The sequence below is a fragment of the Idiotropiscis lumnitzeri genome, unplaced genomic scaffold (genome assembly GCF_059441095.1).
Source record: "Idiotropiscis lumnitzeri isolate Australia: NSW breed Sydney's pygmy pipehorse unplaced genomic scaffold, RoL_Ilum_1.0 HiC_scaffold_271, whole genome shotgun sequence".
Classification (NCBI taxonomy): domain Eukaryota; kingdom Metazoa; phylum Chordata; class Actinopteri; order Syngnathiformes; family Syngnathidae; genus Idiotropiscis; species Idiotropiscis lumnitzeri.
This window is the reverse complement of record NW_028283809.1, coordinates 118,429-135,220: the sequence shown is the minus strand read 5'-3', so window position 1 is coordinate 135,220 and position 16,792 is coordinate 118,429. Positions and strand designations below refer to the sequence as shown.

Here is a 16,792-nt window from a genome sequence, read left to right as displayed (position 1 = left end):
ACGTGTGCCCTGCGATTGGCTGGCAACCAGTTCATGGTGTACCCTGCCTCCTTCCCGAAGATGACTGGGATAGGCTTCAGCACCCCCCCCCCCGCGACCGTGGTGAGGTCCAGATCATGGATAGATGGATGGAATTTTGGCACTTTCAGTCTTCCATAGAGTTGGAGCATTACTGTATATATCGCCGTCTCCTGGTCAGTAGGAGAAATGCTGACGATAACTTCTGGGAATCCAGAAGTAATATACAAGCCGCATTTTGATTCGTGTCTCGTGTATATGCTATTTTCGTTTTAAAATAAAAAAATATTGAATTCCCTAGTCGTTCCAGACAAACTAGAAAGTATTTAAATTTTGTTGTTTCTAATTTAAAATGAAAATGAAGTAATTGGTCATTTTTTCCATTTTTAATATCTGCTTCCAAAAGAAGAACAAGATCAAAGAGAAGAAAGACAAAGACACACATGTGAACCCATTTGTGTGAATAATTTTAAGACAGATCTCCCCACAGGCCCGACTTTGAATATTTATCATCTCATCAATATTTGCACAACAGGACTGAGTTTCGAGATCCTCAAAATGATATTTTTTAAGGGATATTTTATTGACAATGTAACATTAATATGCAAAGAACATGTACATTTGTATGAAATGTAAAAAAAAATGGTGGAGGGTGGGGCGCGAATTGTTTTCTTCTTGGTAGGGGGGGGGTGACAGGATATAATTGAGAAGCACTGGTGTAAGCTAACTCTAACCAATCATGGCACAGCTTCAGAAAACCAGTGAACTGTGCCTGTACCACTCCCCAGATTTTTGGCTCAAGACAATTCCTTTGACTTCATGCTTGGTTTCTGCTCTGACATGCACTGCCACCTGTAGGATCTTATTGGGAGAGGTGTGAGCCTTTCCAAAACATGTCCAATCAACAGAATTTAGCACAGACAGACTTCAATTCAACTGTAGGAACCTCTCAAGAATGATCAATGGAAACATGATGCACCTAGGCTCAATTTTGTACTTTGTGGCAAACGCTGTGAATACTTATGTACATGTGACTTCTTATTGTTTTATTTTTAATAAACTGGCAAAAATAAAAAATTAAAAAAAAAAGACAAGTCAAGTGAATACTTTTAAGATGCACAGTGTCACATTGCAGATATACTGTAACTCTATGCATGTTTGTAAGACAATTCATGTGTCTAACTATACAGAAAAGATAAATATACACAAAAACGTGAAAAAAAAATTACGATCGCTGACACTTGGCTGAATCCTAGCACGTCCAAAATTATCACTTTTCATAAAACCAAATAAAACATTTGTTGGAACATTAACATTGCATAGTCAAAAAGAGCAAGCCATTAATACACTACTCAATAATTTGTAAAATTAAAATGTACATGTGTGGGCAGACCAACAGTATATATTTGTGAAAAAGTATGAAAATTACTTTTAACAGGCAGTTTGGGCCCAAATTAATTAATTAATTTAATTAATTAATTAATTTAATTTTGCCCTTTATTAGTCCCACAATGGGGAAATTCGAGATTCGAACCCAGGCCTCCTGGGGAGACTGGGTCCTGAACGCGGCGCCTTAGACCACTCGGCCATCCTGCCAGCAATATGCCAAACATGTACGCATCATATATACAGAAAGAGAGCGGAAGAGAAACTCCAGCTATTCTACGATGTGGTCATCGATGTCGATCTTCCAAAATAATAGCGACACTTGGGTGAACCACACTCGCAGCTCAAGTATTTACTCTTCACCATCCAGTAGTGATCACCGTAGTCAAACCTGATAAAGAGAGGTCATGAAAAATGTGATGATCTGTTAAATTTAACCGTTTTAAAAGCAAGCCACACAAAATTCATTACAAAGATTTTACATTGTTTATTTCAGTACTGTTTCAAGAATGTACACGGTACCAGTTCTCAAAAGACTGTTATATCACTGACCCGATCTGGTCACCAGCTTTAATGGTTCTGCTGGAGAAGAAAGCAATCCTCGGGAACCGCGAATCCTGATGCATGGTGAATACCTTCACGGCCAATAGGTTGGGCTCACACAGATGGTTAATGAAGCGGCCAATGTTACCAAAAAGTCTTGCGTCAATGCAATGTATGTCATCTACCTGAACAGGATGACAAAGAAAGAAAGAAAAAAAAACTTGATATCAAAGTTTGTCTGTGTTATTTACATGATAAGAGAACACAGTAAAACTGTTAAAAGCTAATCAAATTAAAGAATCAGATTGGTTTGCTCTGTAAATGTCACCACAGGGATGTCCGCCAGCCCAGCCGCCCACAAAGTGAGAAAAAAGAAAAAAAAGGTTTTGGACTAGCCAAGTCAAAGCTTAGAGCGAAATCAAATTGAAGTGGAACAGGTTGTAAACAATTCTAATAGGACTGAATTTAATCATCCATCCATTCTCTGTACTGCTTATCCTCACAAAGACCATTATACATACTTAACATTAAGGGGCAATGTAGTGTGAGTTTATCATTATGGATCATATTCTACCATGTACTTAAGTTAAAAAAAGCCCGCCATTGCACACTTTCTTGGCTACGCAGATTCTCCCACTGACTCAAATGTGTCACTTATGCACGTTCATGAAATATTCTCCCACAGACGTATAGGGACGCTTCATTGATGTTAACATTGGCACTTATATAATAAGTTTGTATGTAAAAATGACATCAGTACTAAAGTGCCCCCCCCCAACACACTCTGTACTGATTTAATTTTTTTTTGCCATGAGATTTACGACAAATTGGCACACCCCCCTTTTGAAGCTTGGATTGGTATTTTTTTTCCGGTTTCAGCTGTCTGCATCACAGCACAGAGGCAAGCAAGGTAATATTGCTCAAATTGTAAAAAAAACAAAACAAAATATTGCTTAAATTGTCAGTTGTGTTGTCTAAAACAGAGACCAGTCGACTGGTGCTTTTAAGCCGTGCGTCCCCACTGTGATCAACAAAGAAGCAGTGAGCCGTCCTAACAGCATAATCTATATACCTCGGCTCACTTCCACAGTTCCTCATTCTCATATAAATCAGCGACGGAGAGGTTACTCCTTTTGATATGTTGAAGTGGTCATAGGTAGGGATGTCCACATGAATTCCGGTGTCAATTGATCACAGTTTTCTGGATGTTATGAAAGTACAATGACTTACAATGAGTAGTTTGTAATCTGTACCTTCAGTGACTCCAAGCGAAATATGGGGAGAGCAGAGGGCAGGGTAGCCATATTCCTCTATTAAAAGTAGGCGTTTTTAAAGTCGCCCCTTATTTCATAATTTCTCCAAAATTCATAGATAAAAAAGATAATGATAACTAATTTCAGTTTCCTGCTCACAAAATATTAGGGCTGTCAAAATTAAAGCATTAACTAAGGTGATTACTCCAAAATATTTTAATTCCGTTGTGATCTATATCTTTGCTGCTGTAACACCTCAAATTTCCCCATTGTGGGACTAATAAAGGACATCTTTATCTTTATCTTTAAATATTTTAAGTCAGTTAACTCAGTTTGATTTACTTAAAACTAATTTGCATACTTTTCAAATATTGTGCCATAATAGCTGTCTTCAGCACGTCTCAGAACAAAACTCTGTGTTTAAGTTTCCACTGGGCCTTGCAAACCAACACTGCTGGAGTGGGGCGCTTGTGGGCAGTTTTGAGAAATGTTTCGAAGAAAAATGCCTATAAAGAAAGCTATTAGAACAGTATTTGAATTAAATATACTTCATATTTGGTGATTTTGCATCAGTTCCAAGATATTATGCAAGTAAATATCTGTTACAAGCTTTGCAAAAAATAGTAGTTGAAAAATGTGATTCATCGCGATTAATCATGGAATTTTTGGTGATTAATTAGTTAAAAAAAATTAATCACTTGACAGCACTAAAAAATATATAAACTGAGCTTGTTAGTGGAAAACGGACTATCTTGGATCTTGTCCTGCTTTAAAGCACCCAGGGGGCTGTAGTAAGGACTAGCGCCTCTTGAAGGTGAAACCTCATATTGCACCTTTTGATTCAATTAACTGCTTCCGTCCTCGGCAGTGTATCCAGCCGCTGCTGACTCGTGCTGGTTGGAGGCTTGGAGTTTCTATGAAAGTGTGCAGTTTACAACAACTGCAGGTATTCTTATGGTGCCAAAGGTGAGTCAGATTTGGTATCATACGTTTTAATTTGACATTTGCCAATTGTGAAATCGATGGAAGTGCCGCATTCGACAGACAACACTTAAACAATAGCTGTCTTTCTCGTTTTTGAGATCTTGCACTAAATATACATTCACAGTCATGAGCAGTCTTCTCTGATTAAATTACTTTTTTGATGAAATACATAATACAAGTAGCCTGTTAAATAAGTGTTCACACTGGTGGGTGTGTGCGAGACCTAGAGGGGAGAATCGCCACACCTTGAAAGGTGCGTAAAGATTGTCTTCAGCAAAAACAGGAGAATATGCCCATTCTTTAGCAAGTCCACTGACCAGGAGATGTCTAAGTCGGAGGACCTTACCAATCAAAAGTTATACTTTGAAAAACAAAACTGAAAAACTGGTGTATGTTTTTGTGACCTGTAGGCTGGAATATTACAACAACCTCCTAGCAGGTTGCTGCAGCAAGTGTCAAAAGAATCTCCAGCTGGTCCAAATTGCTGTGGCCCTAAGTGAAACAACAAGAAAGAGGCGCTCCCACTTCCACTGCCTCAGACAACAACACTGTGGCCCGATTGTTAGGCCACTGACCGCAAGGTGCCTATGCCTGATTTAAAGCAATAACATACAGTATTTGCATTTGGTCTTCCCCAGGGAAGTGTGTAGTAGGAAGTGGAACCACTGTCAACCCACCTTATCGTTAAGTGTAAAGAGAAAAGAATCATGCTCTCTTGTGTTAGCTTCTGTGTCAGTTATGATCTCACCAACATACCTGCAAAACGTGGAAAGGGAAACATGTATACACATTCAAAAATAAGTACTGTTGTATCATTGTTTTAATTTAGAGACATTTTACTCACTCGCAAATGAACGTCCCCGGAGTGACATCCTGCATGACTCTCACTCCCCAGCCCATTTTCTCTGTTTTGAAGAGCTGAAGTCGGACTCTAGATACAAAAAGTTGCATAATTATAAGAAAACAATTTTGAATATTATTAGAGAGAGGTCACATGCAAAAACCCCTGAAAGGGATTCTTAGTATCATTCCACATCCTATGAGGGATTCTATTAGATATCCAACAGGTATAACTCTCACAAAAGAATAAAAATAAAAATCTCACTTAACATAAAATTAAAATTGGGCATCTAACCATGCTTTGTGAACCCAGCAGGGCTCTATACACCAACTTTAGCACTGGTAACACATTTTTGGTCGCACACTTTTTTGGGGTGGTACAGCATGACCATATTTGTTGATGTCTTGTCATCGCAACTAGGATGCCATAGTTACATATGACGTAAAGCTTGACTGTGACTTAATAGGCCAAGCGGGCCGCCAGGCTTTTCTTGCTAACGTGGGCACAATGGTGTGTCCAAGTTTAACAATGTGATGACTGAAAAGAATTGTAGATTTTATATGTACAGCCACCAGTCCAAGTCTTTTCAACTCTAAAAAACATTTACTATAAATATTGAAGATTGGAGTGAAAAATTTCAGTGGTGCACACATTGCTGGCTGGGTTCAATTCACTTGAATGAGAGATATATTATAGGACAGGCATCACCAAATGGCGGACCGCGGTCCGGATCCGGACCAACAGATGGTTTGGACCGGACCCATGACCAATGTATGATGATTTTTTTTCAGGGCGCATTCGCAAACGTTGACGCTGCAATTCTAGTTAATACGGAAAAGGCGTCACTGATTTGAGCCAATCAAATCTTTTGTTTACGATCCACTGCCAATTACGCAGCAGACAGGAAGAGAGTGCTGCTGACAGTATGCCTTGCTAAAAAGTTAGCAAGGTGGATGCGTGTCGTTTTAAATGAATGGACGGAGAAATTTAGTTTCGCTCTGGTTGCAGCCGATTCAAAACCAGTGTGCATCATATGCTCCGAAACCGTCGCAACATTGCGAAGCGCCACTACGAAACAAAGCACCGCCCTTTTGTGTAAAGTTATCCGCTGAAGTTTGAGTTGAGCGCACGTAAAAACATCGAACTTCGAGTGCAGTCTAACAGATTTTTACATTTTCGTTTACAGCCCAGCGACATGCAAACGAATGCTCACTAAAAGTAAACTAAAACATTCAGTGATGGGGAAGTTGTGAAGGAGTGCTTAAATGCGGTTGCACAAACATTATTTAAAGGAAATAACAACGCCCAAATGTGTGAAATAATCTACCAAATCCCAGTGGCCCTGACTCCTTTCCAACCCAGATTTAAGTCACTGGAAGTGCAGTCACAAACTCATTTTTCTCATTAAGAGAAGTTAAAAAAATATTCAAAAGGAAAGGTGGCGTCAAAGCTAATTTTGAATTAGTTTTTCATGAGGACAGCCATTTTTATTGATTATGTACTGAACATGTTGACCTGTTTTCCTTGGATAATTAGGCTTTCCTTTTTTTAGGCTGATAACTCTTTGATTTAAAAAAAAAAAAAAAAAAGGTAAAAGATGTTAACTCAATGCTTAGCACTTGATATATTTCTGCAGGAGATATTTTACAGTTTTTTCTGGAAGTGGCAAACTTAACTTCCTAGAGCCACATTTTCTTGAATGTGAAAACGCCTTATATTTGCTCGACTGGCAAAGGTGTTTAATGGGAACATTGCTAAATATCTAGTATATAAGTGCGCTCTGTTGGAAATGAAAATAATAATAATAATAAATTGAATACCTCTGTTATAGGAGGTCACATTTTAAAGAACTCCTCCTAGAGACTTTTTCAGGATGTCTTGAAACTGTGGGTCTTTCCTCCAAAGATGATCAAGATGAAAAATAACAGCAAAGCCTTTTATCGTTGAACACTGTTACCGTGGTGACACAGTTTCCCAACTCAACAAAAATGAAGCTTATTTTGATGGTCTTAAAATTCATGAAAAAATGTGAAACGTGTTACACACACACACATACACCTGGAAAAATAATCAATATATTATTTATTTATTATGTGATTTAAAAAAAAAAAATGACATAGCTGCACCCCTGAAATATTTTTACCCGATACAGCTCCGGTTGAAAATTTCCCCAAGGTCTACCAAACTCAGCACAAGTTGGCCATTTTTAATTTCCTCTAAAATTTTGATAATTTTGACATTTTCAAAGAGGTCATATTTCATAGCATTATTTTTTAATCTCATGTATTTCTCAAAATTCCAATTTCAATGTGCCAGTACCCAAACGTGGCCAGAGCTGTTGGTGAGTTTATGACTGCTCGCATCTATAGATGATTGATTTTTTTCCCAGTTAATCAGCTTGCTCGACTGATGATCTGGAAAAGCTTTGACTTGTCGTTGACAGAGGTCAAGATGAACCAGGAAATTATTCAAAATATTTGTACAGATTCTATGAGTGATTTTGAGACAGCTGTTAAAATGTCTGGTCTGATAACTGAGCGCCCCAGTTTCCACAGTAAGAACAGGTGTTGCACTGTCTTCGGGGAGAGGGGCAGGTGGGTGTCAATCTTTATGCCCACGTATCTCGGTTATTTCTTCTGACAACTCTGACTCAGTGAAGAAAAGAGACTGGTCTGACGGTTGTCAAGCTTGAGTGCTGAAAGTTCAGTGGCAGTATTGGATAAGGAATGGCAGGTAATGGCAGCCTCCTAGCTTGCCTCCTCATTCGGTTTCACAATGAACTTTGTAGGGCTGGGATAGAAAGGTCAAACAAGATGGATAAGTTGACCACAAAAAATAGGCCAACACTGGCCAAACCCACAGGTACTACGTTACGGCATCCACACAGACATTTCCAGCAAATGGGTAATGCTCCTAGTGCTGTCAGCACAAACTCATGACCGTCTCTTAGCACCAGCTATTAGCAGAAAGTTGATAATGCAGTCAAGCAATCTAATACAGTAAGTCATTCATCTTTTCCCTCTCAGTGGTCGCCACAGCGATAATATGTTTGGAACACACATATTCGAGAGCCTGCTGACGTACTGTGTCGCCACCTGGTACAGCGGCTGCACTGAGGCGGACAGAGTGAGGCTCCAGAGGACAGTCAAAACAGCGCAAAGGATTATTGGCTGCCCTCTCCCCTCACTGTCGGACATCTACGCCGCCCGGTGCCTCAGAAGGGCTCTCAACATCGTCAAAGACAATACCCACCCAAACTCACACCTGTTCGACCTGATGCCCTCTGGCAGGCGCTACAGGTGCATCAAATCGAGGACCAATAGACTGAGAAACAGTTTCTTTCCAAGAGCCATCTCCATTCTAAACTCTCACACACACACACACACACACACACGACCACCCGTACCTTGCAGAACAGCAACGTGATGTGTTTTTATATACCCTATTCAGTATTATTTCCCATTGCACTAACTATTCTCTTATTTATCTAATTTATATATTTATCTGAATTATTGTTGTATTGCACTGGAGAGGGGAGCTCTCTAATCTCGTTGCACACTTGAGTACAATGACAATAAAGGGATTTCTGATTCTGATTCTGATTTTCACACCATATGCCCTTCTCGACCTATCCATCTTCTTCACCGCGAGTTATTCAAAGAATAGAGCCCAAATGTTGTTCGAAAAGTATGTAAGCAGTCACCCCAATAAGAAAAGCAAACAAGTATTGGAAAAAATATGCATCCATAATAAACATAATCACAGCTATTTGATGTGTAATCAATTCAAAGCGTGGTGTGGCAAGCAATTCACACCCCCTGTACAGTATACAATATTCAGTGAGATATCCTGTTGGATTGAATTGAGAATTATAAACCTAGAACCACAAAAAAGAATAACGAAAATGTACCCTCCACAAGTGTATAAGCGTATTGTCTGAAAGCATTTAAGATTGTCTCACCTCAGTCCATTTTGAACAACTCGATTCTTGCAGGTCCTCCAACATGAGCAGGCATGGTTACACTCAAAGAGCAATGGAGGATCCTGCTGACACAAGTCCAGCAACAGACGGCCTTCCTATGGACACATAAATTTAGTATAATTGCTACTGATGACATAATTAGAGTTGGATGTTGCATGTGCACTCCATAAAACTAAAGAAAAGATGTTGTTAAGTGTCAAACTTACACTATCATACCAACATTGCAGACTGAGCTGACCACAAGTACAGGTACTGGATGAGCAGTCATCTGTGCAACTGCAATGCTACATGAGACAGTTAAAGAGCTATTACATGAACTATGAACATGAAAAGATGACCTTGTTTGTCGGTTTACGCTCTCACAAGGGGAAAATCTTAAAATAAGGGATTTCGCTCGCATCCAAGATTATAAAACTCTGAAAGATGTGGCATTACAATTAGTGTTAATATTCACACACTAATGTCCATACAAAAGTAAAGTCATGCCAAAATAGCATTCAAGATGATCAAAAAGCAAAAATTGAATTTTTTAAATATTGTAACAAGCACACCTTATTTTGTTTGGTAAAATTTTCAATTTGGATTGGCTAAAGGAATTGTGTCAGAATTTACATGCAATTGCATATGTCTATTTTCCTCCGCTTATCCAGAAGCGGGTCGTGGGAAAAGCGGTTAAATTAGGGATGGCCTGACTTCACTGTTTCTGGCCACCTGTTCCTCGAGGACACAAAGGTGTTTCAAGGGCAGATGAGAGACATGCTTCCTCCAGCCTGTCCTACGTCACCTCCTGGTTGAACATGCATGGAGCACTTTACCAAGTTGACATCCAGAACACATCAGAAATAGATTTTTCTCCCTCCTTCACTCCCTCTATCCCTCTTCTGCCCTCGCAGTCTCTCCATCCCAAACCAACCAATTGAGACAGGTGCCATGTCCACACCGTGCTCTTGTTCTGTTCAATGAGTTCTCCATTTTTATTATTAATTCTCCATTATTCAGTGCCAGAATCCTACCTGCAGATGAGTTATGTCCTTGTTGATGTTCACTGGGGAAGTGACACAGTTGTCTGGTATGTATTTAAAGTTTCCAGGATATGGCTCGTTGTCAACACCATTAACACAGTTTATGGGAACTGTCTCATAGCCCCGAGAAATGTCCCTAAAAGAGGGAAAAGTTACACAGGTATCATATGAAGAAGTGACATTAAATTGTCATACTTAATCGGTACCAAAATGGAAATTCCACAAGTTCAGCCAAACAAACAATAGTCCATATACAAATTGCTATGTATTGTTGTAATGTAGGTAATTTGCAAAATAATTTGATAATCTGATCATTTTGTTAATTTAGCTACTTGCAAGTGAATCTAAAATTTTGAACATGTTCAAAATTTCTTTGCGACAAGAAAAACCGAGACCATTAAAATTGTTGGCGAATGTCTTTGTCTTTGTGACCTTGAATGAGCCCTGACAAAACAACAACACACAATATCAACGTATACTGAACCGAACTATATGGCCACAAGAGCGTGACAAAAACCCAATTAAGGATTTGGGGAACAATTCCACAGCAAAGAGAAAGTCATTAGTAACATATTTTGTTCTGTAAACTGATTTTCTTTTTTTTATTACTAAAATTATCATTTCAATTACGCGCACCTACCTGATAAGCACCTTCTCGCTAAGAGAGTCCCGGTTCCTGCTGGCATCAAACAGCTTTTTGCTTGCGTTAAGGGCCACCCATACCTTTGAACCATTAATGCAACAGTCCAAAGCAGTTTGTCCTTCTCTGTTCTTCTGATTCAGGTTCACTCCATTTGACAAATACAACCTGCAAATTAAACAGGAATCTAAGCACTCCACAAACTTTTACACTTGCAATACGAAAGCCAACAAAAAATGTCAACTTGAAAATATTCCAATCAATCTACTCCAAAGTTGATCAGCTTCTTTTGGTTGTAATCACCTGAACACAAGTTGTTCTATTTCCTCAAAATAAATAAATTCCTATACAGTACTCAGCGAGGCCTACTTATTTTCTGTTTAACCTGAGTCAATTCCAGTGAATTTCCAAATAAAGCAATAATAGGATACTCACATCACACATTCCAGATGGTTTTCTCTGGCAGCCACATGAACTGGCAGGTCGCCATGGACATTGACCGCATTTCGGTCACAATGTATATCCAGCAAGGCCTGGGTGATATTCGGACACCCCGATAAAGCTGCCCAATGCAGGCAGATGTTCTGTTCCTGTGAACAGGACAGTATTCATATCGATCACATCGTCTATCCATAATAACCATGTTAAGAAAAGAAATCATTCTATAATTTTAAGATGTGTCAGAAAAGTGCTCCCCTTCAATGTGAACTTAACGTACAGAAAGACTGCAAAGAGAGCCTGTGGCTTTTGCTTTTGTGAGTGCGCTGTAGAAAAGGCTGCTCAGAGACTGCGACACCGGCTCCTTTAAGAGGGCGGAGTTTAGTGCTCCAACTCACGTAGCGTGGGCGTGCGTGTGTGTATATAGGAAGGAGGAAGTGGCAAGAATCGTGTCAGTCTGTCTATCGAGCTAAGTTTGAGTTGTAGTCCACATTTTTCCTGCTTTGAGTTGTGCGTGAGACAAGTAAGTTACAGCATTAATAACACTGTTCGTTTGTCTGTACAATCCACGTTTCACTGCTAATTGGTAACATGCAATGTTCAATGTTTATTATTTCCCTTTTAGAACCACACGAATAGAGCATCAAGAAATGTGTACTTTGACTGCAACTTTATTAAAAGACGAGAAACACAAGACCATATCCTCATTATTGGAGTTCTAACCGGACTCTCAACATCGATTTGCATACTCCTCCCAGCACGAGTCAATTACATATTTTTCAATGGTCCTTCGAGCCGGATGGCAAATCGCTGTTTGAAGATGCAGGACTCAGAATTAGCAGCACCTGGCGGCAAACCTAAACGATTGACAGCGGTGCCTTCCTATATGTCTGATTATGATTTGAGTGGGCCAGGTGCGCTGAGTAAATTCCGAAGACCAGCTGCTCCTACTAGAGCATTACCAGAGGAGCACGTAGCTACTGAGCGCTCAACTGGTAGATCCCCATCACCACCGGTTAGCCAAGGTTTTGACACGGGGAATTTGGGGGATGTTGAGCACGAGCAGGGGTCTCAGCACTTTATGTTGCAAACCACCAGGGGGCAGGATTTCAACCCACTCAGTGAGTTTAATGCCGCCCTTAAAGAGATGCGCCAAGAAAATGCTGAACTCCGCAAACAGTTTCAGAGCCTGATGACTGCCTTACAGTCCAATCCTCCTCCTACCCTCCCACATCCAGGCACATCCCGCAGTGGGTTTGACGGAGGCAATCAACGCCCGATCAGGAGCCAAACGGACAATCCAGCCCACTCACAGCTACAATATCAGGCACGCGGGTCGTCTGGAAACCTGATACAGGACTTCTCACAAGTCAAAGTTTCACAGCCACCCCCAGATCAAGGATATAGTACATTCTACGCAGCCACACTCCCGCATAGTGTGTCTCGTGCTGACATGTATGGCCAAAGGCCTCCCGCTCACTCATTCAGAGCTAGTGACCCACAGTATGAAGATTCATACGCTGGCAGAGATTCAGCCTTCCCCCGAGTGCCCTACTCTCATGTTCCACAGAGAGAGACCACATACAGAGGACCAAAGCCCACCATTCCCAGCCTCACATCACCAGACCCCAGAGGGTTCGCACGTATGAAGTTAGCCTTAGAGAATTTATTACCGCATGACGCCACTGAGAGATACAAGTACCAGATTCTCACTGATCATCTTAAGTGTGAAGAAGCCTCACTCGTGGCTGACTCTTATTGTAATTCCAGGCTACCCTACACAGATACGATGCTGGCTCTCACCAAGATGTATGGACAGCCCCACAAGCTTGCTGTGCAACGGATCGCAGCGCTAATGGATGGTCCAAACATACGTAGAGGTGATGCTAAGAGCTTTCGTTTATTCGCTCTCAACGTGCGCTCACTAGTGGGCATGTTAGAACAGCTGGGTCAACAAGGTCAGGTTGAATTAACCTGTGGCTCTCATGTCTCGAGGCTCTTAAGTAAACTCCCCCACGACCTCAATGCCAGCTTTAAAAGATTCATCCATCCACTTAGAGTTTCCATTCCGACCCTTTTCGAATTTGCTGATTGGCTGGAATATGAGCTAGAAGTTCAGGAAGACAGCATTATGCCCCCCAAGAGAGACGCGCCGTCCAACAAGAGGCATGACAACAAGCGCGCTACTAAATCTTCAAGTAAGTCTGCTACTATCCTCTTGAACACTGAGAAAGCTTCGGGATCAAGCTCTGCAGCAACCCCACCTGCCTCTGGACAGCCAGCTGACAAGACAAATATGATGGAAAAGAGAAAGGCCTACTGTCCATATTGTGATAATGACAAGCACTTCCTGAACAGCTGCTCTAATTTTAAGGACTTGACTAGGGAACAAAAGGTGACGTGGATTAAAGTCAATAAGAAGTGCTGGCGTTGTGGACGCAATCATCAAGCGGCAAAGTGCACGCTCAAAGCCCCCTGTAAGGACTGTGGCAGGAAACATCTGCTTGTGCTGCATGACGTGAATGAGAGAGGAAAGGAGGAGGAACAAGCACCGCATTCACCGCCAACAGGAAGCTGCCTCGTAAGCACAACCAACAGAGTCCTGTATGCAGATCGCCCAGTCTTCAACCGGAAGGTGTTGCTGAAGATCAGCAAAGTCTTCCTGAGGAACGGTGACAAATCCTTGGAGACATATGCAATTCTAGATGATGGCTCTGAGCGGACAATACTGCTCCAGCCTGCTGCCAAACTGTTGTGCCTTAAAGGAAGAAAGGAGGTGATGGCTCTCCGTACAATCCGACCAGGACTGGATCAGCTCCATGGAGCGTCAGTTTCATTCACGATTTCGCCAGCTGACAGCCCTGAAAAGATATATACTATCCCGAATGCCTTTACAGCCGCTCAACTGAGTTTAGCAAAGCATTCTCATCCAGTTGCCGCACTTAAGCAGAAGTATAAACATCTGTCAGGTTTGCCTCTTCTTTCAGTGAATAGGGTCCAGCCGATGCTGCTGATTGGTGCTGACAACACGCACCTCATCACACCTATAGAGCCAGTCAGATCAGGACCACCTGGTGGGCCAGCAGCTGTGAAGACACGCCTTGGATGGACTTTACAAGGGCCAGCCCAAGCCATCAAGTCAAGCCCGAATGTAAGTCACTGCCTTTTTACGTCCACACCTTCATCCACAGAGCTCTTCTCATGCGTTGAAAAGTTATGGCAGATGGAGGTGCTTCCCTACCGTAGCGAGAAGCTAGCAGTTCGGTCAAGACAGGACCAGGAGGCAGTTAAATTACTTCAAGAACAAACGGTGAGAGTCGATATCAATGGCGCTAAGCGTTATGCCACACCCCTTCTTCGAGTGAAGAACATGCCTCTCCTCAAAGCCAGCCCTGTAGCAGTATTGCCACTCCTGAGAGGCATAGAGAAGCGCTTAGCCAATTCCCCAGAACAAGCTGCTGTCTACAAAGAGGAGATAAAGAAGCTTGTAGATGCTGGCTATGTCGTGAAGTTGACAGACTACGAAGTATAGCACAGCCCAGATGCGTGGTATATACCGCACCATAAGGTCCAACATAATGGGAAAAATCGGGTGGTGTACAACTGCTCATTCCATTACCAAGGTTACAACCTTAACCAACTCCTGCTACCAGGTCCCACTCTCGGGCCCTCCATGCTAGCTGTTCTTTTACGCTTCAGGGAGCATGCCGTTGCCTTCAGCAGTGATATCCGGAGCATGTTTCATCAGGTAATGCTCCTGCCAGCAGATCGACCCCTGCTGCGATTTTTATGGAGAGACATGCAGCGGGACCGCCCACCTGATGTGTATGAGTGGCAGGTGCTCCCATTTGGAACCACCTGCAGCCCCTGCTGTGCAACATTCGTGCTGCAGAAACATGTCACTGACCACAGCCAACTGGAAGAAGATGTACGTGATGTCATCCACAAGTCCTTCTACGTGGACAACTGTCTCCTTAGTCTCCCTTGTCCAATAGCAGCCAAGACTCTTGTAGACAAACTGCGCTATCTTCTGGCTGAGGGCGGATTCGAGTTGAGGCAATGGGCAAGCAACGATCCCAGTGTCATCGAACATCTTGCACCAGACATGAGGTCATCCAGTTGTGAGCTGTGGTTCAGCCAAGGTCAAGTTGACCTCCAGGAGCCCGTACTTGGACTCCAATGGAACTGCAAGTCAGACTCTCTCACATACAAACACAGACACATTGACTGCACAGTGACTACAATGAGAAACATCTATCGAGTTTTAGCCAGCCAATATGATCCCCTTGGCTACATTGTGCCTTACACCACTCGAACTAAAGTCATTGTGCGCCGCCTGTGGGAGAGGAAGAGAGAATGGGATGATCCACACCTTCCACAAGAGCTACTGGAGAGGTGGCATGAATGGGAAGCAGAATTAGTCCACTTGGCTGAGATAGCCCTGCCTAGGTGCTACACTAGTCCCAGTCTGGATCAACCTAACTGTGCAAGAGACATTCATGTATTTTGTGACGCCTCTGAGCTGGCATATGGATCAGTGGCTTATCTGAGGACAGAGAATGCAGAGGGGGAAATTGAAATTGCATTCCTTGCAGCCCGATCACGTGTTGCACCCAAAAAGCAACAGTCTGTGCCACGACTAGAGTTGTGTGCCGCCCTGACAGGTGCCCAGCTCTACAAAGTTATTAGTACTGAGTTAACCCTGCCCATACGCAGTTGCACCCTATGGTCAGACTCCGCAACGGTCTTAACCTGGTTGAACTCAGACTCGTGCAGATACAAGGTCTTCGTGGGTACACGTGTGGCGGAGATACAAGAACTGACAGAAGCAGGTGCATGGAGATACGTGCCCTCACGAGACAACCCGGTAGATGATATAACCCATGGCCTCACCCTCCAAGACATCAGCCGAGGCAGAAGATGGACCCATGGCCCTACGCTGCTGAAACAAACTCCTCGTGACTGGCCCAACCTACCTCCTCCACCTCACCACGTCCCCGAAGGTGAGCTAAAACCTCATCTTGTGCTAACTCTGTCCAGTTCTAGTCTTCCAGATCCTCTTCAATACGAGACATGGGACAGTTTCATATATATATATATATATATATATATATATATATATATATATATATATATATATATAGATATATATATATATATATATATATATATATATATATATAGATATATATAGATAGATAGATAGATAGATAGTCCACACAAACACTTCACAAAAACAAACAAATACTTAACTAGCAGTCACATCTGTGTGATTTTGTACCATGTATATTAAAAGAAGGCGATGTTCAATTGCGATTCAAAATTTCTTCTTCATACAAGGGAACAAAATGTAAACAATAAACAAATGTGACACCCTCACCGCAATCAACAGTGTCTGAAATTACCTTGTCTCTGATGTTAACGTCTGCCCCGTTTGCCAAATAAATCTTGAGTTAACGCTTTAATTTTTGTAATATATACATATATATACATATATATACACATATATACATATATATATAGATAGAGAGAGAGAGAGAGAGAGAGAGAGATAGATAGATAGATAGATAGTCCACACAAACACTTCACAAAAACAAACAAATACTTAACTAGCAGTCACATCTGTGTGATTTTCTACCATGCATGCTAAAAGAAGGCAATGTTCAATTGCGATTCAAAATTTCT

At 41.7% G+C, this 16,792-nt stretch overlaps 1 protein-coding gene across 5 annotated transcripts in view; it reads right to left on the bottom strand.

The window, feature by feature from the left end:
* Positions 1-468: 468 nt before the first annotated feature.
* The window catches only part of LOC148314546 (histone-lysine N-methyltransferase EHMT1-like), a 31,525-nt gene continuing 15,201 nt past the window's right edge, over positions 469-16,792 (bottom strand). For 4 of the 5 annotated variants that reach the window (XM_088287647.1, XM_088287650.1, XM_088287648.1 and 1 more), the window contains exons 14-22: positions 11,105-11,259; positions 10,670-10,837; positions 10,021-10,165; positions 9,214-9,291; positions 8,987-9,102; positions 5,029-5,115; positions 4,862-4,940; positions 1,957-2,132; positions 469-1,795 (exon numbers count right to left, since the gene is read on the bottom strand). In XM_088287647.1, the coding sequence (XP_088143773.1) occupies positions 1,681-1,795; positions 1,957-2,132; positions 4,862-4,940; positions 5,029-5,115; positions 8,987-9,102; positions 9,214-9,291; positions 10,021-10,165; positions 10,670-10,837; positions 11,105-11,259 (1,119 nt within the window). In that variant the 3' untranslated portion in view covers positions 469-1,680. The remainder of the gene's footprint in view (positions 1,796-1,956; positions 2,133-4,861; positions 4,941-5,028; positions 5,116-8,986; positions 9,103-9,213; positions 9,292-10,020; positions 10,166-10,669; positions 10,838-11,104; positions 11,260-16,792) is intronic. The other variant, XM_088287652.1, reaches the window with a different exon arrangement.